The sequence below is a fragment of the Canis lupus genome, chromosome 12 (assembly GCF_011100685.1).
Source record: "Canis lupus familiaris isolate Mischka breed German Shepherd chromosome 12, alternate assembly UU_Cfam_GSD_1.0, whole genome shotgun sequence".
NCBI classification, from domain to species: Eukaryota; Metazoa; Chordata; class Mammalia; order Carnivora; family Canidae; genus Canis; species Canis lupus.
In genome coordinates this window covers 65828670-65853673 of record NC_049233.1, presented here as the reverse complement: position 1 = coordinate 65853673, position 25004 = coordinate 65828670, and the positions used below count along the sequence as shown (strand labels likewise).

At 37.1% G+C, this 25004-nt stretch overlaps 1 protein-coding gene across 2 annotated transcripts in view; it reads right to left on the bottom strand.

Annotated features, from left to right (window-relative positions):
* The window catches only part of AFG1L (AFG1 like ATPase), a 202207-nt gene that overhangs the window by 11842 nt on the left and 165361 nt on the right, over nucleotides 1–25004 (bottom strand). For both annotated transcript variants that reach the window (XR_005368108.1, XM_038554878.1), the window contains exons 9-10: nucleotides 21048–21118; nucleotides 20691–20791 (exon numbers count right to left, since the gene is read on the bottom strand). Coding sequence is in view for 1 of the 2 variants with exons in the window: in XM_038554878.1 (XP_038410806.1) it covers nucleotides 20691–20791; nucleotides 21048–21118 (172 nt within the window). In the remaining variant the exon portion in view is untranslated. The remainder of the gene's footprint in view (nucleotides 1–20690; nucleotides 20792–21047; nucleotides 21119–25004) is intronic.

Below are 25004 nucleotides of genomic sequence, written 5' to 3'. Positions count from 1 at the left end.
ACAAGGCTGAACATATATTTTCTCCTTTACAGTCTGACAAAAGCATAAAGGATTTCATATTTGGGGTAAGACTGGACTTTAGTTAGATAGTTACTTTCAACTAACGCTTCTTCACCCTAGGGTAGCTAGAGAGACTGGGGGTGGGGTAAATGGTAGCATCTCCCGATAGTTCAAAGTTAGCTCTTGCAGACAAGCACCAGAGTTCCCCAGAGCGAAGGCCTAGTGACGTCAAAACCCACGTCACAGCCCAGGTTGAAATACTCCCATTTAGATCATGTCTTAACTTGAGCAAATTTCCTCCATGCAAGCTTGATGATTAGTGTGCTCTCAGTATCCCTCTTCGCCACGAATCAATGCCAGACAGTAGTACCCAGTCCATCTGTACGTGTACACTGCCCTCTGCTCCATGCTGGGTCTCTCTTCTTCTGGTCCTCGAAGGGAACCTATAGTAAACTTCATATTCTCTCTCACTTTTATCTTTTATTTTTGTATTTTCCTTTTTTCACTTCTTCACGATTCATTGTAGACAGTTTCCTCTGACCTACGTTCTAGTCCACTGTATTTCTCCTTGGCTGTAATTGGTCTACTCTTAAACCCATCCAGTGAGTTATTTTGGTTATTGTGCTTTGCAGGTCTAGAATTTTTTAATGTTTTATTTATTTATTCATGAGAGACACACACACAGAGAGAGAGAGAGAGAGAGGCAGAGACACAGGCAGAGGGAGAAGCAGGCTCCATGCAGGGAGCCCAATGTGGGACTCGATCCCGGGTCTCCAGGATCACGCCCTGGGCTGAAGCCGGCGCTAAAACACTGGGCCACCTGGGCTGCCCACAGGTCTAGAATTTTTTATCGATTCTTTCCCAAAGCCGGTATGTCTCTTTTTATAGTCTCTGGATCCCTACACTTATATTTCCAAGCCTTGCTTAAAAAACAAACAAACAAAAACCTCTTTGAATATGTGAGCTTGTTTAAAATACGGACTCATAATTCCAAATATCTGGAGTTCCTGATTCTATTATTTATTCTTTTTGTTTGTTCACCACCATGGTGTCTCGTGTCCTCGTATGTTTGGTTATCTTTGTGTATTAGATTTTATCTCTGAAAAGAAATACTTGTAGAATAAAAAATCCAAGTTCAAGGCTTGAAGTACTCTAAGTTATTCAGCTCACTGAATCTGAGCAAAGTCCATGAGAGGGCTGGTTGACTTCTGGTTCATGCTTACTTCTAGCATGCAGTCCTTTGAGGTTCTGTCCAAGCTGGGGATAGTCTACTGGGTCCCCATCCTGGGCTAGCCCTCAACTAGACCATGTTCCCCAGACTCTCTTGCATTTAGGTGTGGCCATGTGATCAGGTTCAGGCCAGTGGAATGTGAAAGAAAGTGATCATGGCTTCTCGATTTGGCCCACAGAATCCTCACATCCTTTACGCATCTTCAGGGTGAACAGAAGGGTCCGGAGGACTTGGAGGGTGGAAGCACAAGGGGGACAGAGCCTGCTTCTGTGAAGGAGCACATGGGCAGTGACCTGGTCAGCCTACACCAGATGGTGATGTGAGCAAGAAACACACGTTTATTTGGTAAGCCTCTGAGATTTGGGGTTGTTTCGGCAGTTCGCCTAATTCTTATTTCATCCATCTTCCCTCATTGTCCTAATGACAAGGCTGGCACAAATTACTAACAGAGTCCCCCATGAATGGAAGGGAAAAATTTTCTAACATTTCCTACGTGAATAAGGATTCTTGTTCACACAAGATGGTAGCTATTAAAAATTTCAAGTTTTCTTCAGATTATCATTAAAAATTAGATTTTTAATCAGGAACTAAGTCATTTCAAATCAAAGCTGATTTTTTAAGTTATGTTCATGGAGCCAACTTTTCTCATTACAAATTTGAAAAGATTGGGCAGCCCCGGTGGCGCAGCGGTTTAGCGCCGCCTGCAGCCTGGGGTGTGATCCTGGAGACCCCGGATCGAGTCCCACATCGGGCTTCCCGCATGGAGCCTGCTTCTCCCTCCACCTGTGTCTCTGCCTCTCTCTTCACTCTCTCTGAATGAATAAATAAATCTTTAAAAAAAAAAACAAATTTGAAAAGATTTTATTTAAAAGTTTTGTTCAAATTTAGTATTTGATATATTTAAAATATCTTTGTAAATTTTTCTCTGATTATATTATAAAAATTTAGAAAAAGTTTTCATCAAAACATGTAGATGCTGACAAATTGTCTTATCTAGCCTTGTGTGCCACACAAATGGTATGTTGCCACAGGACTACTGATGCCCTTTCCTTAGTATTCAGTATGTATGTATGTATGTATTAGTATTCAGTATTTATTTATTTAATTTTTATTTTTTATTTATGATAGGCACACAGTGAGAGAGAGAGGCAGAGGGAGAAGGAGGCTCCATGCACCGGGAGCCCGACGTGGGATTCGATCCCGGGTCTCCAGGATTGCGCCCTGGGCCAAAGGCAGGCGCCAAACCGCTGCGCCACCCAGGGATCCCTAGTATTCAGTATTTAAATGTGCTTGGGGCATCCGAGTGCATTAAGTTAAAATTTTTCTTAAATAAAATGGTCATTTTAAACCCATTTAAAATATTTTTGGAGAAATGAAGAATGCCTGTGTGAGGTTGCCTGATCACAGTAATGGCTCCAATTGTTCTTGCCTCCTCAGCCATACTCTTTGGAATGTGACTTTCCATATCTCCCATTAAGACTCCCATGGAGTCTCCCTAACTCTTCAAACTGGGCTGGACTTCGCTCTACTGTAGGAGACCGGGAGTTCCAGAAAGGTCAGCACTCTCTTGTCCACCTTAGTGTCCATAGCACCCAACAGACCAGGGAACAAGATCTTGTCCAATACAAGACTAGTGAACCAGCGAACGCATTATCGCCAAGTCTTCTTCAGAATCAGTGATAACTCCTGAATGCTTAATAAATCCAAGTTTTGTAACTAAATCTTACAAGAACTTGGCAAAACACAAAGATATGTTTCTCCACTCTCAGGACCTATCATACCACTAAATTGCATGCACAAGATAGCTACAGCAGTTGCCAAGTATCTATACTTTTGTTTGCATTAGTTGATCTTCTTCCGTAAGTAAACCATAGCATAAGACACCTTCTAAAACCGTAATTAGTATTGTAAATTCATGCATTGTGTCCTATGAATAATTAACGCATATGATTATTTTCGAGTACTGAATGCCACTTCAGTTGGTAGCATCCTTGAGTACGTTATTCTAGCTCAGAATTCAAGTAGCATTATCTAATGCAGATTCTTCTTATGATAGATAATGATGACATTCTCCATCTCTCTACCTGAGCAATTAAAAAGTTTAATAGTCTTTGATGTGGCTGGTTATCTGAATAATTTTCTAAACAGAAACAATTAAAATCCACTTATGGGATGGTTTGTGCATTCTCGACTATTGTTTCAAACTCTTTGTTTCTGTGGAAACCTGATGAAAACTTAAAGAACTTTAAATCTATAATGAGTTTGCAAAGAGCATTTGTTTTCCTTAATTACCGGGAGTATACAGCTGGATTATATGTAGTTCTCTAACAAACTTTGAGGAATAAAGAGCTTGTCTGCTGGCTTCTTTCTCCTGTATGAGAACCGGCACAGCTGTCCGCTTTGGTTTGACCCTGGTGCTGAGAGTGGGGATTTTCTCAAAGCCACACCAGTGTGAAATGCACGAGCCTTACCACCGGGCTGCCTTCTGCCCTGCGAGGAGCGGTTGATCCACTTCAGCACACACGAATGAGCTGTCAGCTTGAGTTTCTTTTTTCTCTGCCTGGCTAATGCTTGTTCTGCCACCATTATTTTAGCTCAAGTAGGATGATTATTATTTCAAGCGCTGTCTAGATTATATTGTCCTAAGGGTTACTCTTTATCTCTATAAGACGCCTCTTTATAAATTCCTTGTAGTGCTACCCTGATAGCTCCTCGTTAAACAAGTATGTGTGGCATCTTGCTTTGTGTATACTGAAATGACAATACCTCATATCTTAAAGAAAAGTACTTTTTAATAGGAAAAAAAAAACAACTTAACGGAATTAGGATAAATGTGTCCTTTGCAAAACAAACTAAAAATACCACATGAATTTCTTAAAACAACTATGTGCACCAAATCATTAAAGATAATAATTAGAAAAAGCACTGAAATGTGTGTATTTGTAGAGTACATAATTTCTCAAGATGGCAATATGGCCCCTTGCTATGAGAAATCTCAGTAATATGAAGTCCATAACATCCAACTGGGAAATATCTCACCATTCCAGAAAATACTACCATCTCTTATACATTCTGCTTCAGAAGGTGTTCTCTGGTGTGCTGAAGAAAAGTTTTACTGCTTGACTTACAGAGTCTCAAGGGCAGGAGGCTAGTTCTATCCAAAACTACCAGATCTTTATTAAACTCTCTGTCCCTCAATGGCCAAATAATAATGGTTAATACAGTACTCTTTTGATGGGTGTGTGTGTGTCATATTTTTTAAGAGTTTGTAGAAACAATGACTCAACAAAAAAATTAAAGTGGCAAACCAGAGGCAATTGCACTCTTTTCTCACCCTGACTTGACTAGCTTTGTGTATGTGAGAAGTCTCTGAATTGTGGAGATATCAAATTCTGGAGATTCTAGAACTGACAACTTTCATAAAACACAGACCACATCAAATCAGACTAAGTGCTGCTATATGGAAAGCACTATGCTGGGTTTATTCCTAAGGAGTACTTCCAGTTCATTTGGGAAAGAGAAACCAGAGCAACTGGCATAAAGACATTTAATGTAGAGCCCATAGCACAGGAAACCAAAATGAAAAATGTGGAGATTAGTTAAAAACACAAGATTAGAAGAATATGAAGAAGGAGGAGGTCATTAGCATCATCATGACTACTAACAAGAACCCCTGAATGTAAGCACCAACACAGCTCCAGGGAAATAGCATAAACACTACAAAAAAAATCTCCATGAGATGGTAAGAATTACTGAGATGGATTACACTAACCACCTGGGATTACGTAAACCAGACTATCATTTGTTAACTGATGAGCTGGTAGCTGACTAGGATGGACGGTTCAATTGTTTAATAGACCCCTAAAATGTCAGGGGACTCAAGAGTTGCTCCTCTTGGAAGTGGGATAAACTGGGCTCAACTGTGCCAAAGGAATTGACAACAATGAATGAATTAGTATAGCACAGATCCCTCCACTCAGAAAGACCCTAAATACTTCCAGAATTAGAAAATCCTGCTTAAGTATTGTATTCAGCTTAAGTTTTCAAGTTAACTATGGTGTGAGGGATAGTGAGAAAGCAGCCTAGAGTCCAATGGTTTCTAAGGCTGAGGGAAATGAACCTTCACAGCCTCCCTCACAGACCTTGGCTAACTTCATCCTAGAATCTGGCTTTACCATGAGATTATTTAACCTGGTGAGACTCTCTTACTAACCCTCATGGTATCTAAAACCTCTGAGTTAAGGTAACAAGGGGTTTGAGTTTTAGATTTTTTTGAAAAAGTTTATTTATTTTTAGTAATCTCTACACCCAACATGAGACTCAAACTCACAACCCCAAGATCAAGAGTCACATGCTCCACCAACTGAGCCAGCCAGGTGACCTTAAGCTTTAGATTTTATAAGAAGCCATGGGCATACTTTGGATTACAAGGTTTTAGTTCACGTGGCTTCTAAAATTTGTTTAGCTTGGAGCCAACCCTAAGCAAACCAGGTTCTAGAAAAACAGGAACTAAACAAGTTAGTTGAAACAATGCATTATATCAAGCATTTAGCGTAACAAAAGAACGCATTTTCTTCATATCTAGGAACACAGATTGCACAACACTTTCAAAAACATACCATATACTAACATGAGTGTGTGTATAACTATTTTCATTGGTTAGTTTTTAAAGAGTTTTTATTTAGAAGGTACTTAATGTGATCCTCTACTGATAACTAACCATACATAACTCATTAAAACCATAAATAACGAAAGAAAATTTATTTCAGTTGCACAAACAACTAGTTCTTTGAAATGACTCATCCAGATATTAGCAATCCAGCAGACACTGAAAAAAATATTGGTGAGGGCAGAAAAATTGCCCAATTATTACTAGAATTATTTTACAAACTCATTTCTTAAAACAATGCTATAACAACCTGCTTCTAATTTCCCCCTGGCAAAAAAGATTTTACTTAGCTAGTTTAAAACAAATGGAAATTTAAACATCATTACAATACCTGATTGTACAGACTACAGAAGGTAATAAATTATGTGCCCAAAGCTGAAATATGTTCCTATCCTGTCTGTTTTCTATTTTTGAATATAATGACTTTAATAAGAATGTATACAGTAATGATGAAGTAATTAATAACATGATTCTACCAAATTCATTGAAACCAGTAGCTGAAGACTAGCACTGGATCATTAACATAATCAAGCCATCCTGAGCATCTCCTCAGTAGAGGGCAGTATTTGCTACATCTCAGTTGGAGGAAACATAAATTCGCCTGGCTGTGAAGATCTAACCAGAAGAAATTTGAAAGATTACTCCCAAATTAGGTTCTACACCTACATGTGCATCTGAAAAGAAAGGTCCATCAAGGCAAACTCTTCCTTTGGAAATCAATGTGAAGAGGCATAAAAAGTGATACTTAACACACTACAAAGTAAGAAGAGGCTTTAGAACAACAATTATCTTAAATTTGAGGATGATGACTTCTGGACATGTTAAAATCTTACAAATGCAGAGATTTGTTATTTCTGTTTTGCTTCTCCTTGTGAGAGTTCCTTGGGTCTCCCCAATCCTCTTAGATGTGGATATTTAAAAAGCCTAATCAGAGTTAGAAGAGAAGTGGATATCAAAGAATTATTCTTCCTCCCACTCTTGCTTTCCAAATCATGGAAATACTTGGTGAAAAATGCTAAATCATCTTCTAAAGATATTAAAAAGTTAATGAGAGCAAGGCTGAATGCTTCCCTGTGCTGCTGAATACACAAAGGGCCGAACCCTTCAAACTGAGTAATAGAATAGAATTTTTTACTCCACCTTCTTACCAAAAAGACCACCTTGAATTATCTGCTGCCCAAGTTTTATTAAAATATATACAACATCTGTGAAAGGCTTGAACATGAGTCTACCCAATCTCTAAGCAATTATCCAATCTCTAAATGATTTCTCTGGATCAAGCCTGAAAATAAACAGAAAAATGTACTCATAAAGTGCTCTTTTAACCTCTATAGCACTTGCAGGGTCATTTTTCATTCTGCCCCTAGCTTGTATATAAGAATCTGTGCAAACAAACTGGTCTTGGCAGCAGGAATAGAGCTGAGAAAGCGGTCTGCTGGCATCTTTTGGAAGTTCCTGTATGAAAGGTCCAAGTGCGACAAAGACTTTTACTTCTGATTTTTTTGTCTTCTAACTTACTGAACATCTTTCCCCCATTTGACTGAGAGAAAGCTGACAGCTGATATAATTGTCCAAGAGCCTTGTAGAAGTTTATGACATAGATTTATATATACTAACTTTTCCATTCTAACTTATTCTCTATTTCCTCTTTGCCCTGCTTTTAAAAAAAAAACATAATTCTATTTGTGGGTGTACATATACTTTTCGGAACCAAGTAAGGTATAAACAAATACATGCCTGAATTATTCTTTTTCTATTTATTATTTTTAGAGATGGGGGCGGGGGAGCAGAGGACAAGGAGAGAGAGAATCTTAAGCAGGCTCCACGCCCAGTGTGGATCTCAATGCCAGACTTGATCTCACCACCCTGAGATCGTGACCTGAGTCAAAATCAAGTCAGATGCTGAACTGACTGAGCCACCCAGGTGCCCCCTTTTTTCTTACTTCTTTTTAAAACTTTTGTTATTTAGTTTGCTTTTCAAAGGGCATCCAGTGAAATAAATGTAAGAACTTCTGATACTAAACAGGAATACCCTCTTTTGTTAGTTAACTAACTTAAATGCATTTGTATGTGAAATCTAAAGCACAAAAAACACCAAACTCATCGAATAAAAACAGATTTGCGGTTACCAGAGATGGGGAACTGGGAGGAGGGGAAATGGAGGAAGGTGGTCAAAAGGTACAAACTTTCAGTTATGAGACAATAACTTCCTTTTCTTTTTATCTATATGAGAAAGTAGATGTTAACTAAATCTACTATGGTAATCATTTCACAATATCTGTAACTCAAACCATCATGCTGTACACCTTAAACCCTTTAATGGGGAACATATGTCAATTATTTCTCAATAACACTGGGCAGTATAATTTTTTACCTTCATGTAAATGTGAATAATAATTTACATTTTATAGAATTTCTCCATATATATTAAGGCTGGAAAACAATAACCTAATAAAACAGATGAGGTTATTAAGAGCAGAAGCTTGTATATATGTCTACTAAGACCTTCTACAAAGTAACCTCCAAATCCCAAGATGTTATCAATCTAGCAAATTACTTCCATTTTAAAAAAATCTTCAAGGGGGCACCTGGGTGGCTCAGTTAAGCGTCTGCCTTTGGCTCAGGTCATGATCCTGGAGCCCCTTATCAGGCTCCCTGCTGGGCATGGTGCTTGCTTCTTCCTCTCTCTCCTCCCTGCTTGTGCTCTCTCTCTCTCAAATAGGTAAATAAAATCTAACCAAAAATAATCTTCATGACAATGGGAAAATTGGGAAATTTTAGTTGTTTCTAATGTAACTTTGATTTAGCTCTATTTCCTTCCACTAAATCTCATGATAGGATTTTCCAATCCCATCTACACCCCTCATCTCTTCCATTTCAAAGTCAATTCAGGTGATTTCATTGACTCCTTTCAACTTCAAACTAACACATCTCTACTTTGGCTTCCAGATTTGAATCTTCTGTCTTAGATTTCCAGTTGTTTGTAAGTCCCCTTCTCTTACCTCAGGTATCAGTTAAGGGTCCTGCCATTCCACTTGTCATCCAAACTAAAAACATCAGAGCCCGAGGTGGCTTGTCGTTGGCCCTGAGACCTCTCTCCATCCAATCTTACAGATTTCCCTCATATTCATCTTGTTCTTTCTATCTATCATATATACTTGTTTTAGGGCACAATTGGGAACAGAGATTCAGTTCAATCTCTGTTTGCCACAAGCCATGGACCCGGATGAGGGAAAGCATCAATCTTAGAGGAAGGGCCACATAAAGGCATGATTTGCTCACTTAGCTCCATGCCCCTCTTGGGGAGCTTTATCTAGTGTACACAAAGGCTCCATGTATGGTAGCATCAGTGCCAATCTTATGCAACTTTACCAGATTATCCAATATAGATCTGTTAAAAAAATAATGACTAGTTTGTTTTATGCTGATGAAGATTCTAGTTCAAACTCTACCATCCGGTATGCAAACCCCTTTATATTGACTTCAACCCATCTATCCTGCCTGAGTGCATTCTACTCTCCTACATACAGTCTAAATTCCAACCATGACCCTTAAATTCTCTGAAAAAAGAATTCTGGAATATTGGGTGTTTCTTCCTTTCAGTAGTTTAAAGATGATATTGCACTGTTTTCAGGTGTTCATTGCTTCTGATGAGGGGTCTTTAATCATACCGTTGTTACCCTGGCTGCATCTTTAGTTTTTATCAGTTTGACTATGATGGGCCTAGGAGTTATTTTCCTTGTATCCACTAAGGGTTTGTTGAGCTCCTGGGATCTATGAATTTATAGCTTTTCTTAAATTTGGAAAAACTTCAGCCATTATTTCTCCAAAAATTTTTTCCACCCTTTCTCTCTTTTCCTTCTAGGACTCCAATGATATAGTTTGATGTCTGAGATGATTTCTTCTGCCATAAGGCTCTGCCTTATTTTCCCCTCTGTTGTTCAGATTGTTGCATAATTTCTATCGGTCTATATTCAAATTCACTGACTCTTGTGTTTTCTGCAATTTGGTATTAAGTACATAAAATAAACTTCAAAATTTTTAAGTCTAGAATTCTCAACTTTTACTTTTATAATTTTCACCTGGTTCTTTTTTATAGTTTTCTCTGCTAAGATTTCCTATTTGCTTATTCATTGTCAGCATATTTGTCTTTACATCCTTGAGTATAGATATAAAAGTTACTTTAAAATTCTTGTCTCTAATTCCAACAGCTATATCTTCTCAGGATCAGTTTCTGTCATCATTTATCCTTTAACGTGGATCAGAATTTCCTGTGTCTGTATACAACTAGCGATTTTGGATTGTATTTTAGATAATGAATGATATATTGTTGGAGACTTGGAATTCTTTTATATTCCACCAAATATGTTGATTTTCTGCTGTTGCCATTTTAGCAGATAATTAACTTGGCTAGTCTCAAACTCCAAACTGTCTCCTTTGTGACAGGCAGCAACTGAAATCTCTGCTGAATATTTTTAGTCTTAGCTGTGCCTATGTAGTTCACAGGTTAGCTCGAGATTTGGGCAGTCTCTGTGAAGAATTTTGGGCTCTTCCTCTGTGGTTCTCTCTTTCCACAATTTTCTTATTTTCCAGATGCTATCGTCACTCACTCTTTTCTCATTCCTTAAGCCAGGAATATTGCAGGTTTCTATGAAGTTTTAGATGTTCCATATGAGAACAACTATGATCTGTCTTCTGGCAAAAAACTATAAAAATAAGAAATTTATCAGTGTCAATCCCTTCTTTCAGTGTTGCCAGTGCTTCACTTTCTCCCTGCTTTTGGTTGCTCAACAGTGCCTTCCAGACAGTTATTTCTTAGATTTTGCCCAGACTTAAAGCAATGATATAGGGAACCCTGGGTGGCGCAGCGGTTTGGCGCCTGCCTTTGGCCCGGGGCGCGATCCTGGAGACCCGGGATCGGATCCCACGTCGGGCTCCCAGTGCAGGGAGCCTGCTTCTCCCTCTGCCTGTGTCTCTGCCTCTCTCTCTCTCTCTGTGTGACTATCATAAATAAATAAAAATTAAAAAAAAAAAAAGCAATGATATAAAGGTGGGTTGGGAACACCTCAGTGGCTCAGTTAGTTAAGCGTCTGACTCGACCTCAGCTCAGGTCTTATCTCAGAGTCATGAGTTCAAGCTCCACATTGGGCTCCATGTTGGGCATGGAGCCTACTTACAAAATAATAGTAAATAAAGGTAGGTTGGTCAAATAGATGCTTCTCTATCATTAATGGAAGTAGAACCCTCCTGAGTCTTCAATTCTCTGAACATACTTTGTAATTTCTTACTTTTGTGTTTTTCATAAAAACACAAAACCTCAGGGGAAGAAAAGATCAAAGATTGCCCTCATGATCCCAATTGCTACCCTCACACTCCCTCCCTCTTTTCCCATACCAGCAGAATCTTCAACCCTCCAGCCTTTAAGGCCTACTTCCTCTTTACCTACTTCATGTTGGTACCCTCTATAGCACCTAGAACTACGCCAACCTTCCATTATGTATTCGGTAAATATCTGTTGAATGACTAGAATGAAGTACTATATAATATATAAATGGTTAAGCTCTGTTACCTTACATAAAAGGTCACAAACAATTATGTAGCATGTTGGTATATTTAATCAAGTTTTCCCTCTTGACAGAAGGGCATTCTGAGGAGGAGATACTATTTGCTGATTCAATGGAACATGGTGGTGACAGTCACAAACTTTCCTTGAGTATACTGCCCTACTGATCATTCTATTACCTTATGTACTATGATCCTGCTCAATCTAAAATGACTTTATAGATCATGATAAGAAATCTTATTTTCAGGCAGCTCGGGTGGCTCAGCGGTTTACCACTACCTTCAGCCCAGGGTGTGGTCCTGGAGACCGGGGATAGAGTCCCACGTCAGGCTCTCTGAATGGAATGGAGCCTGCTTCTCTCTCTGCCTGTGTCTGTGCCTCTCTCTCTTTCTCTCTCTCCGTGTGTGTGTGTGTGTGTGTGTGTGTCTCATGAATAAATAAATTAAATCTTTAAAAAAACCTTATTTTCTCTGCCTGATTTTTATGGTAGATCTAAGATTTTCATTCTTATTTCCCTTTTCTAACATGTATTCTGTTGTCATTAGGCAAGTATCTTCTGTTCCTTCTGAAACATTCAGGGTTTAGATCATGGTTGAAATACTTTTACTATGCTCATCCAAGTTCTATTCACCTATCACAGTCAAGATCAATTTCCTTCTTAAATCTCATGTCTCCTCACAGTCTTCCCAATCCTCACTATCCTTAATTTTAACTCCTGATGTATTCATTATATGTATTAATGAGCACAACTCCTCAAAGTAGACTGTTACAGCTCAAGCAAATGAAAGAAGTTAGTTGATCACATTTCACATTTTATGGATAAAATAACCCAGAGAGGTTAAGTGATCTGCCCAAGGCCACTCAGCTACAGAGTATCTGGATAAGATACTCTCTTGATTCAGCTGGACCTCTTTCTATCCTACATACTGTCTGACATTTGTTCATGCTATTTCTTTTACTAAATTACAAAATCTTTGAAAGAAACTTCTTATACTTCTTTTATATTCCCCATAACATAGTAGTATAACAATGTGGATGCACTTAAGAAACAGTTGCTGGCCAATGAATCATTGTAACAATCTTGGAAAAGGTGGAATATTACACAACATATATTTATTGATTAACAATAAAAGATAAAAGAGCTAAGTAACGTTTGACCCTAAAATACACAGAAAGCTTACAATTTTTGATACCATAATTCTAGTTTTTCTCAAAATTTTTGCCTGATTTAATATCTTCACCAAGTTATTTTAAGAAACAAAGATAGTATAGTCTAACAATTCTCAAACTTTTTTCCATAAAGTACATTTCAAAGTCACAATATATCTAATAGGATATATCTTACTAATATTCCAATTAGCATGTTCTAAGTAATCACCAATTGAGTCAACTGATCTAATCCAGGGGAAAGGTACTACAGACTATATCAAATCATGGATTTTATGGTGAGAAATAGGAAAACTTGAAAATTAAAAATCAAAGAATTCCTTGATATATAAAGCTTTTTGTTAAAGAAGAGAAAGAGAGAGAGCACCAGTTGGTAGGTAAGCATTAGAAAAGTCATCAGTGGGCAGCCCCGGGTGACTCAGCAGTTTAGCGCCACCTTCAGCCCAGGGCATGATCCTGGAGACCTGGAATTGAGTCCCATGTCAGGCTCTCTGCATGGAGCCTGCTTCTCCCTCTGCCTCTGTGTGTGTGTGTCTCATGAATAAATAAATAAAATCTAAAAAAAAAAAAAAAGTCATCAGTGTTAAAACTTAAAGAAAAAAAATCAAACAAGGACCTTTAAGGTACCTATAAAGTCTTATTAATTGATTGATCTATATTTCCTCAACACTTTACAAGTCTTTTCATTGTATAGATCTTCTGTTTTGAGAACTATTCCTTTTATTGTCCTCATTTCGTAGGTGGAGAAATTGAAGCACTGAGATGTTGAGTTACTGTCCCAAGATCACACAGCTAGTAGGTGGCAGAGTCAAGGACTTGAACTTCTTGGTACTCCAGGAATCAAAAGGTGTAGTTTAGGGTTATGATATATTTATTATTAAATCCAAGTCAGACCACTTACTTTAAAATTAAAAACAAGTTCTAATTTTAAAAAGCTAATGATCACTTTAATATTTTAAAAATTAATTCATGCTTCTTAATCATTTAGCAGGTAAATGGCACATTGCTCTCAAAGACCAAAGTAAATATTAAATATTGGTTTGTCTACTTTCTTACAGAAGTTATCTTAAAAGGGGGGATCCCTGGGTGGCTCAGTCGTTTAGCGCCTGCCTTCAGCTCAGGGAGTGATCCTGGAGACCCGGGATTGAGTCCCACGCTGGGTTCCCTGCATGGAACCTGCTTCTCCCTCTGCCTGTCTCTCTCTCTCTTTTTCATGAATAAATAGATAAAAAATCTTAAAAAAAAAAAAAAGTGATCTTAAAGGAACACAAAGAGGTGTCTACAACTACATTTAATCCTCAAAATAATTCTACTCCTAAGACAGGGAACATATTGAAGGTGTACGGTTCTCAGCACATTCATTCTTCCCTTGAGATACTCTGGGAATCCCTAGGGGCTTTCTCTCCATTACAGAGACCAGACACATATTCACAGAAATGAAAACAAGCTTTCTCCCTTGAAGAAGCTTCAGGCAGCTGAGTCTAAGTCATCAAAGGCTTGGAGAGTTTAAAATCCATTGCCATGTACTGCATCTCCTAGGGAGCTGATCTTGCCCTAGTTTGGGAATAGAAGGTGAGCAAGACTGCTCAGCCTCCCAATGTGCACTGTAACAGAAAACTTGTCATGTGAAGAAAGTAGGAAGGCGTTCTCTCAACCCAGCTTTTCTTCATTCCTTCTGATTCTTCTTCCCCCATCCCCTACCTTTGCATCATGGAAATAGCCACATTCCAAGTGGCTACAGTTCTCAAATTTCTAATCCAGCTTTGTTTTATGGGCATTTCTGTAAAGTTCTTTTTTCTTTTTCCTTTTAAACCAAGAAAATACAAAGAAAAACATAACAACTTATAACCCAATATATAGTTATTTCCTTGGAAGATACAAATCACCAACTACAATTAATAAAAATTGATCCTTCAATTCAACTTTCAATCTTGCTTTATCTTGAAAAATGTAAATAACACATAAAAATGTTGTTTTAGCTTATTTAACAAAAATATGGGTAATAGGGATCCCTGGGTGGCCCAGCGGTTTAGCGCCTGCCTTTGGCCCAGGGCGCGATCCTGGAGACCCAGGATTGAATCCCACGTCGGGCTCCTGGTGCATGGAGCCTGCTTCTCCCTCTGCCTATGTCTCTGCCTCTCTCTCTCTCTCTCTGTGTGTGACTATCATAAATAAACAAAAAATATATATATATGGGTAATAGTAACTATGAACTAAATTCCTAGAACAAACAATGAACAAATTACTATTTATTTTCAGCATAACTTTCTTGACAAAATTGTAGGATGACAAAATAGTACATCTTGCACTTCACAATTTGGTTGTTCAACTACATAGAAAAATATTTTTATAAAAATATTTAAGGATTTCATCAGGCTTTTCAATATCCTCTTAATTAATAAATATTTCAATTATTTTCTTTTAAAGCTTTTATGGTGCCATTATCCTTTTTTTTCTTCATCAAGTTGGCCAATTTTTATTTGTCAGTGGCTTTGCATGGATATGTTTACTTTTATCTATCTTGTTATGGTGAGGTATTTACTACATCAGACAAGCACTGAATGACTGGCAAAAGACTTTGAAATGGTAAGTGGGGCTAGGTACCAGTATTAAGCTGTGAGAGATGTTTGAGGAAGGGCTACATTTTTAAGTGGTCAGTAATTTGTGACTTATTTCTTGTTATGATAATTTTGCATTTCTTTTTTCTTTTTTAGAGAAAGAGAGTACATGTGTATGGAGTGGGAGGAGGGCAGAGGAAGACGGAGAGAAAGAACTTTAAGCAGGCTCCGTGCCCCATGTGGAGTCCAACGCAGGGCTTGATCTTAGGACCCTGAGATCATGACCTGAGCTGAAATCAAGAGTTGCACACTTAACCGACTGAGCCAACCAGGCGCCCCAATAATTTTGTATTTCTTTGCAACATTATGACTGTGGCAATTCAGATACTGAATACTTGAATGAAGAGGACTCTTGAAATCATTCAGTTTCAGATGTAACCTAAAATTCTTAATTAATTATAATGATCTTCTGAGCCAGGCTAAATAGTGTAGTAAACAAAAACCACTTAGTAAAGAAAAAAACACATCCAACCCCAAGTGAAAAAGCAGGCATCTGGTATGTCTGGGACAGTCCCAGTTTTAGATGGCACAGATTTCTAGGAGGCTCTTAAAGCTTAAGGCTCATTCAACCACACCTGATACCACCATGAAACAAAACCTCTAGCAAGAAGTGAATGGGTTGATGGTCTGTAAAGATTATTTTTGAGCCATGGCTCCTTCCAAGAAAAAACAATATATTTACAGATTTATATATTAGGTAGATATTGGTATTAGTGCCATCATAGATAAAAGGTTTCATAACTGTAAGCCACTGATGTATGCCATAAGTAAAACTAAAAAAGCCCAGATTATTCCCCTCTTCTCACACCTCTCTCCCTCCCTGCTCCAAGAACATTTCCTCAAATCTGCAAAATTAGAATTTTGGAAAACCTGACAGCTTCCTAATTCTTAAACATTTTTTTCTGATGAGACTCAGGATGATATTAAAGAATCTAATGCTTTTATATTATATAATTAAGTGTGTCAACACTTGGAAGATCTATATAAACTCAGTCAACCAATATTTTCCAATAACCACTGCATTCATTCATTCTCTTACAAAATCATGCATGACAAAAGATTTAAAGTTCAAGAAGGAGGGGTACCTGGGTGGCTCAGTCAGTTAAATGTCTGCCTTCAGCTAAGGTCATGACCTTGGGTCCTGGATAGAGCTCACATTGAGCTCCCAGTTCAGTGGTGAGTCTACTTCCTCTCCCTCTATCCCTCCCTTTGCTCATATTCTCTCTCAAAAAAATAAATAATCTTTAAAAGAAAAATAAAGGTCCAGAAAAATTCATGGATTTTAATATAATAGTATATCAAAAATACACTGAAATTGTCTCAGATTCTACACTGTAACCAACATTTTAAATCTATTTCTTGTCAAGTTTTTTTTTTTTTAATTTAAATAGACTCCTTTAGAATAGTTTCAGGTTTACAGAAAAATTGAAAAGAGAGTACAGAGTTTTCATATACTCCCCAATCTAGCTTTCCCTATTATTAACATCTTACGTTAATATGGTACATTTGTTACAATTAATGAACTGATATTAATATACTATTAACTAAAGTCCATATATTGTTCAGATTTTCTTACTTTTTACCTAAGGTCCTTTTTCTGTTCCAGGCTCCCATCGAGGATACCATATTACCTTTTAGTCATCATTAGAGGCTCTTAGGCTCCCCTCTGCTGTGACAGTTTCTCAGACTTTCCTTATTTTTGATGATCTTGACAGTTTTGAAGAATACTGGCCAGTTATTTTGTAGAATGTCCCCTCAACTGGAATTTGCCTGATGTTTTTCTCATGATTAGACTGCAATTATGAATAATGGAAGAAAGACCACAGAGGTCAAGTGCTATTTTCATCCCATTGTATCAAGGGCATAAACTATCAATATGAGTTATTGCTGTTGATGTTAACATTGATCACACCTGTCTGAGGTAGTGTTTGTCAGGTTTCTCCACTATAAAGTTAGTCTTTCCATACTGTGTTCTTTGGAAGAAGTTCTTTCTTTCCTTCTTTCTTTCTTTCTTTCTTTCTTTCTTTCTTTCTTTCTTTCTTTCAGATTTTATTTATTTATTCATGAGGGCACAGAGAGAGAGAGAGAGAGGCAGAGACACAGGCAGAGGGAGAAGCAGGCTTCATGAAGGAAGCCCAATGTGGGACTCGATCCCCTAAGTCAAACGCAGACGCTCAACCGCTGAGCCACCCAGGCATCCCTGGAAGGAAGTTCTTATTGAATTTTCATGTAGCATCAAAAAAAGAACATCCACAATTATCTGATAAGGCTATTAAAATATTTTTCCCATTTATAACTACATATCTGAGACCAGATTTTCTTATATACTTCAACATATCATAATAAACTGAATGCAGAAGCAGAAAGGAGAATGTCCCTATCTTCTAATAAGTCAGATATTAAAGAGCTTTGCAAAAAATATAATGTCACTCTTCCTACTAAATTATTTTCACCTTGGAAAATATTATTTTTCATAAAAATATTTATACTAATTTGATGGGTTGAATATAATGGGTTTTATCATTGTTATTTTAAATCAATTATAAATACTTGAAAATTTTCTGTTTTAACTTCTAATACATAGAGTACATACTGAGAGAGAGAATCCATTAAACAAAAGCTCTTTGGGTTTCTCAATAATTTTTAAGAGTGTAAAGAGGTCCTAAACCAAATAGTTTGAGAACCACTGGCTTTAGGGTTAAGCTTTTGTAGACCAAAATTGAAAGAGCCTTGCTCAAAGAAAGTGAGCCAAAACTGAATTCTAAAGGCTTAATGAGTAAACGGACTATACCTAAATTTTCCTTATTGAAAAATGTAATTTTTACACCTGCAGAAAATTGTTTCCTCAACTGATAACTGTGCTCACAAGTAACTATTTGCAAGAGTAGTTTGTTATTTGCGTCTTAAAAATAATGATAGGTAGCCAGGTGTGTTTGTAAAAAGTCTAAGCAGAGAAATATATCAGTTAATGCATATGCATGGGTATATACACGTTCACTGTCAACTTCTTTCTTGTTTATTAGCTTTCTTCTTTGGTTTTTAGTATTCAAGGAATGGAGATCCATCAGATATGTGTTTTGGCCTTCATCTATTAATCTTGATTGTATCATATTAGTTTATATGTTGTTAGACTTATAACTGTACTTAACAGTATCTCTTGGGGAATTTTTAAAAAACATTTTGCTTCTCTATCTCTATTTTATGTTTTATTTCATTTCATGTATTCCAACTGAAACCACTGGTTGGGAGCTACTTCTGGTTTGTGTCCCGTGCCTGGTACACTCTCAGTAAATACTAAAGGATGAATAGCTTTTATCTCTACTATTTGGCCAAGAGTCAAGGCTGATGGTGTTTGGATGCCAACAGTGGTGATTAGCATCAGGGAATAAGGGCATTAATCACCAGAACTGAGGCAGCCCAGGAATCTCCCTGGCCCTTTACCTTCCCAGCAAAACCATTCCTGCAGCACTGGAGCATTGCTGATTTATGCGTGCCATTTCCCAAATATGCTGACCTGTGGCAATACCATGTCCAAATAAGGCAGCAGCCAGCCTGGCTGAAGCATAGGAGACAGGTACAGCAGAAGTAAGATTACAAAGAGCTTAGTAGAGAATAGATCAGATCCTTATAGGAAGCATGTGAATCCAATGTCAAAAATTATCCCTAAGTCTTTTTGTCCTCTTTCCCTCCTTGAATTCCTCATCAACCTTTAAGTTAAACAGTCATAATCTTGGTGTTGAAAGGCATTTTGAAAGTATTTATCCATCTGTTCAAGCAATCTTGAATCCTCCCTACAAACTCTAGTCCTTTAGCTGCCTTGCAATTTATGGCATGCAGTTAAATGTGTGAGAAGGAATTTAGGAGACATGCAGTTAAACATAACATTTCAATACACATACCTGGACCTAGCCTGTTTCACACGGGTCCCACGAATTATATAAAAAGGGTGGAATAAAATCTTGTGATTGATCTATACAATAATTTGATTTAAAAAGGTAAGATGTACACTAGTAATCTTTTACCTGAATTTATTTAATCATTATTAAAACTTTGTAAATAAAGGAAAAAGAATTCTCTGCAACAGTCTTCTTCCCCACCACCTCCTCAGAGTAGACTATAAAGATTTGGGCCCTGAGTAGAGGCCTTTTCCCAGCACTAGGTATCTCCTGAAATAATGAACACATAAAAAATAAAAATACTCAGTGTCTGCTCCAAGAGACCATCTATACCCAACAAATCTGTCCCTCCTCTTTCCTCACTGGGTCCGCTTCTGTGGAAGAAAGAGGAGCCTCATCTTTTCAATATACTAGATTTTTCTCAAATTTATTTCTCTAGCCAAGTACGTATAACTTAAATGGAAGCCTTAATAAGTTATTAGGACCTTGATGAAACCCCACAGAAGTGTGACGGGTACATATTACCCAGGATGACTTTCACTACTACCAAGGATAACGTTTTTTGCCCTGTAAGAGGATCTTACTTGATCTTAAACCTTACTGATTTGAAGTGCTTTATTTCTCTAATAACAATTGTAGATTAGATTCATCTCTCTGGTTTAAAAACTACAAATTTATACTGGTTAAAAGTAATCAAGTCATTTGCTTTTGAGAAAAGTACTCACAAAATGGCTGGCAGCTATAAATAAAGACTTACTCTTCCCCCTCACTGAAAAACAATCTTTTTAGTTATTTTAAACTTTAAAAAAATAATAAAAAAATAAAACTTAAGATAAGTCAGAGACCACTTACAGGACAGTTGAGAAATTATGCTTAAAGTTATGTATAATTTGGATTTTTCTCAAGATTTACAGTCAATAAATATATTGAACATCCACTGAGTAATGAGAATTCCAGAGCTTTTAAAAAACAGAATTCATATCTATAATGAATTTGCAATCAAGGACTTTCTCATATATATGAATGTACGTGTCATATACATTTTTTCTGTTGAATATATTATTATATAATATAGATGACACAGTTATAGAAATTCACTTTCTTCGTTGCCCAAATAGATCAGAAATGACAATCACAGGTGGGCTAGAAATTCTTTCATGTCATGCTTCCTTAGATCATAGTAGTATTACTTCATCTTCTTTGCCCCACACACTAACCTCACCTCAATTTAGGAAAACATAATTTCTCCTATGTTTGACTTTCACAAAACATCCCTAAAGCTGATTTTTGTTTTGCTTCCAGCAACAGTTGATAGTTCTCTCTGTATTTCCAATTTTGCTTTAGCATCCTTCTAAGTGCGAATTTTGAGCCAATGTCTATAAAAGGCACATGACATATACAGATGAGTATTTCCCTTCGTGAGCCTTTTAAATCAGTTCTGACTCTTGTGAACAGTATTTTAAAATCTGAAATACGCAGAAAGGAAAATATGAAGTATTTTAACATGTGAAAAGGCCAATGAGTCTGGACGTGTCTGGATACTTACTCTCTCACACAGCTCTTCAAATGTGCAGTCGGCAACAGTTCCACAGGCTTTATTCAGCCGCAGCTCTCTGCCTTGCACTTTTAGAATCCTTGGTCTAGTTACTATGGGAACATGAACAAAGACTCAATCTTGTCTGGATAATTACTATAAAATTCATCTCTTACAGATAGGAAATGCATAGCTTGATGAATAATAGCACATGATTCAACACATAAATTAGACAAAATGCTGATACAATGACTGCCACTTGAGCGTGGCATCAACCCATATACAGCAATGGAACTTATTAATTGGTCAGTGGAGATTGGGCATTGTGTTCTAAATGTATTCTCTTTCAAGAGAAATTAACTTACGTACAATCATTTTGTTTCTGAGCCAGCTCATCAAACAACTTATCCATGACAGCCTCCACATCAGCTTCACTTGTGCTACAGTGAAAAGAATAATAGAATATGAAATTAATAACACTTGAAGCCAACATCAAACAGCTGCCTGAGCCTGCTTAGCTTTTTGCCCATAAAAAAAAAGAGAACAGGATGTTATGCTCTAAATACAAACATTAGATTTGGAATACACTTAAAAGCAGAGAATATTAACTCTCAGGTAGATGATCCTGCCTTATTTGCATACACTGAAAGACTTCTGTGCTTCTGGCTGTTTCCAGTAATGAGACGATACAGGCAGAGTAAATCCATTAATACTATGTGTACACAATGAGAAGAAAGGCTTCTGGCTCTCTCTTGCATGCAAAACAAGAGCAAATAGACAAGGCAGTCAAGCATCCAGCAAAGTATCCTTTGAAATCTCTACTGAGAGGGTACATGTGAAATTAAATATTGAAGCTGCTTTAAAAAAAAAAAATCCAGTCAAGCCACTGACTGAGAGGATCAAACATCCAGAATTAAATTACCAGCTTCGAAATACCGACTTGATCTGCACATCAATAACTTTATCAGACTTTGCGTATAAGGACAATTACAGACCACACAGTTTCTCTCAAAAGTGTCCTTGTCAGAAATTCAAGAAACTCTCTCCTTCTGTGATGCCTACCATTGCAGCTACCAAGAAGTTAGTCTCATCAAAGAATCCTTTGTATTCTAATTACAAATCACCATATGGTTTAGGGAACCCACATATACAAACGTGATAACACTATGCCCTTTTTTCCTATCACTTTTTTTTTAAAAGAGGGATTTATAAATTAACTGTCAATAAAATAAAATAACTGGCAGAAGAAATAAATGCTGTTAAAAAAAAAGAAACTTCAACTCTACATACAAACTTACACAGGATGACCTGACGATATGCTTGATTTTGATATACAAATCACTCTTATCTAGGTGTGGAAGCAATTAAACTCAATTCTGGACATTCATCTTAATAAAGTCTTTTTGAAAACTAATATGACAAATTATTTTTTCTTTAAGTTTAAATGAAACTAAACTCATTTCTCCCTTGAGATAGTTACCAGGCGGCAGGCATTTAACACACAAGTACCTACTTCCTAATGCTTTTAAAATGCAAGACAGCACATGGTCATTATGAAGGGTTTAGAATTGCCACCTTCCAAGGGATCACCATTCCACCTTGTAGGTCTCTTAAAAACATCATCTGCAATGGTTAACTTTGCAGGGGAAAGCTATTTGACATTTGAATAGGGTAGTATTAAAATAATAAAATGATACTACAGAAAGCGATTGTAGAGACAAAAAAAAAACAATTTTAAAGGTACAAAGAAATCACACAAGCCAATGTAAATGCCAATGCCCATACCAAGCACATGTATGTTTAAATGGCTTTGCCAACATTATTCTCAGGAATTCATTTGGTATTGTCTCCACCTTATAATGGTGACATAATCACACACAACCATTGGAGAAGCAAAGGTACTTTTTAAGGGATATAAAAAAGAAGGAGCAAATCCAGCCACCCAGATTATCTGCTGGCTTGCAGAGAGTTAACTTCTCCTTAGGATAGGCATGTTACCCAACAGAGAAATGAATTCTGAAAAATAACCAAGAGAGAACATAGTTACATTTCTCAAAGCACATTTGGTGAATAAACCATTACTAACAAACTTCCTCAGTAGTGATTTCTCTTTTACTCTGTGCTCAAATATACTATAATGTTAAAATGTGGCTCACAAGACTTAGGTCAGGCCACATCTTCTATATTATCTATGAAATTACTATATATGATTTATTTCACTTACAGTGAAATTATATGTGAAATAACACAATTATCTTTATTATAGCAGTATCTTGTGAAAATTCTATATGGGACGCCTGGATGGCTCAGTAGGTTAAGCATCCGACTCTTGATTTTGGCTCAGGTCATGATCTCAGAGTCGTGAACTTGAGCCCCATGTGGGGCTCCACACTGAGCATGGAGCCTGCTTAAGATTCTCTCTCCCTCTCCCTTTGGGCCTCCACCCCCACCCCTGCACACACACGCTCCATTTCTCTCTATCAAAAATAAATAATAAATAAAAATTCTATTAAATTATCATAAAAAGTTACTCAGATGTTACAACTTGCAAAATTAAAATTTTACTGGTGTTAAGTGGCCTAAAAATAAATACTCACAGAAGTAGTTCATGTAACTTAAAACTGAGCAGCCTGTTTTCCATCTAAGCCAAAGTGTACTTGACCTCAGGGAGTGAGTTCTGTTGACTGCTTAAAGGACAGAAACCCCAGCTTCTAATTGTCTTAAGAGCAGAAGGGGCTACTATGTATGTTGTTTTTATTAGATATATTTATATTGCCATGAGAGAAATGAGGATGCTATGAAAGAAATCCTTACCAGAAATGAACTTATTCATAATGTCTTACCAGATAATTTACAAGAAAACAGTAATCTTCTCACCCTCCACTCAGACCAGATTTCCCTACAAGATGATGCATCAATCAGAGCTCATTAACTTTTTTTAAGGATGAGAATTAGAAAAGTAAAAAGAGAAATTAAAATCTACCTGTTCATATTAGTGTAAAAGATTCAGAGTTTTACTCATTATACAGGTTCATGACTGGTTTAAACATCTTTGAGTATGTTTCATAATTCTAGTAAAAAATTTAGATTTCCATGTGAACTATTTCCATGTGTTACATGGGGAATAACAAAAACTATATTTATCAAGCAGCTATTATGTAATAGTTAGTTTACCTATACTTTCCCCACCTTTCCATGTAGTATTTGTTATTATCCCATTTTTACAGAAGAGAAAACTGAGACTCAGAGAATTAAGCCTTCACTCTTCTAAGATCCAAACATATAAAAATTTAAATTTTCTGTTTAGTAGCATAAAATTGGTACAAGATTTCAGGGCAACCAAATAATATGTAATAAAAACATTTAAGACCGTATCACGCAGCTATTCCACTCATAACAATTTCACCTATGGAAAAAATAATGGTTAACAACTACAAGGATGTCCATAGTGACACCTCTAACAACAAAGAAACAGCGGGAAAAAAAAAACCACCTAATGTCCCATAATGGGGACCACGAAGTACGTTTGAATACGCTTACACAATGAAATACTGTGCAGTTTTTAAGTACAACTTTCCCCTCTTGTCCTGGAAATGTGATTAAGGTCCAAAGTTGATGGCTAGAAGTGCTTGGTGCTCCCAAGTTTCTAAAAAGAACCACCAATGACTGGATCCAGACTCTGGCCTCCATGGTTAAATAATGAAGAGAACCAGCCCTATTCCAAATGCCACCCCCTCCTCCACCATCCCCTCCTCTTTACCACACCACAGTGTCTTTATGAGGAGGGGAAAGGGGATCAGAGCTCTTTATGTGCAGTATTTGTGATAAGAGTCTTTTTCTTCCCTTCTTCCCCTTAGGATTTTTTCCTTCCAGTTGACTTCTAGTTTCATAATGTTGTGGTCAGAAAAGATGTATGGTATGACTTCGATCTTTTTGAAATTTTTGAGGCTTGTTTTGTGACCTAATATGTGATCTATTCTGGAGAATGTTCCATATGCACTTGAAAAAACATGTATCTGCTGTTTTAAGATGGAATGTCCTGAATATATCTGTTATATTCATCTGGTCCAGTGTGTCATTCGGTCCAGTGTGTCATTCAGAGCCACTGTTTCCTTATTTATTTTCTGTTTAGATGATCTGTATATTGATGTAAGCACCCTCCCCTTAGGAAAGGAGAGGGTGATTTACCCTCCCCCAAAGACAAGTGATGGGAAGGAAGAGTTCTTTAAAAGACTCACTTGGAAAGATTAGGGGAGCCTCAAAGAAGAAAAATCTGGCATTGTTGTCCTTAGTTGGATGAGTAGGACCTTGGCAGATTGAGAAATC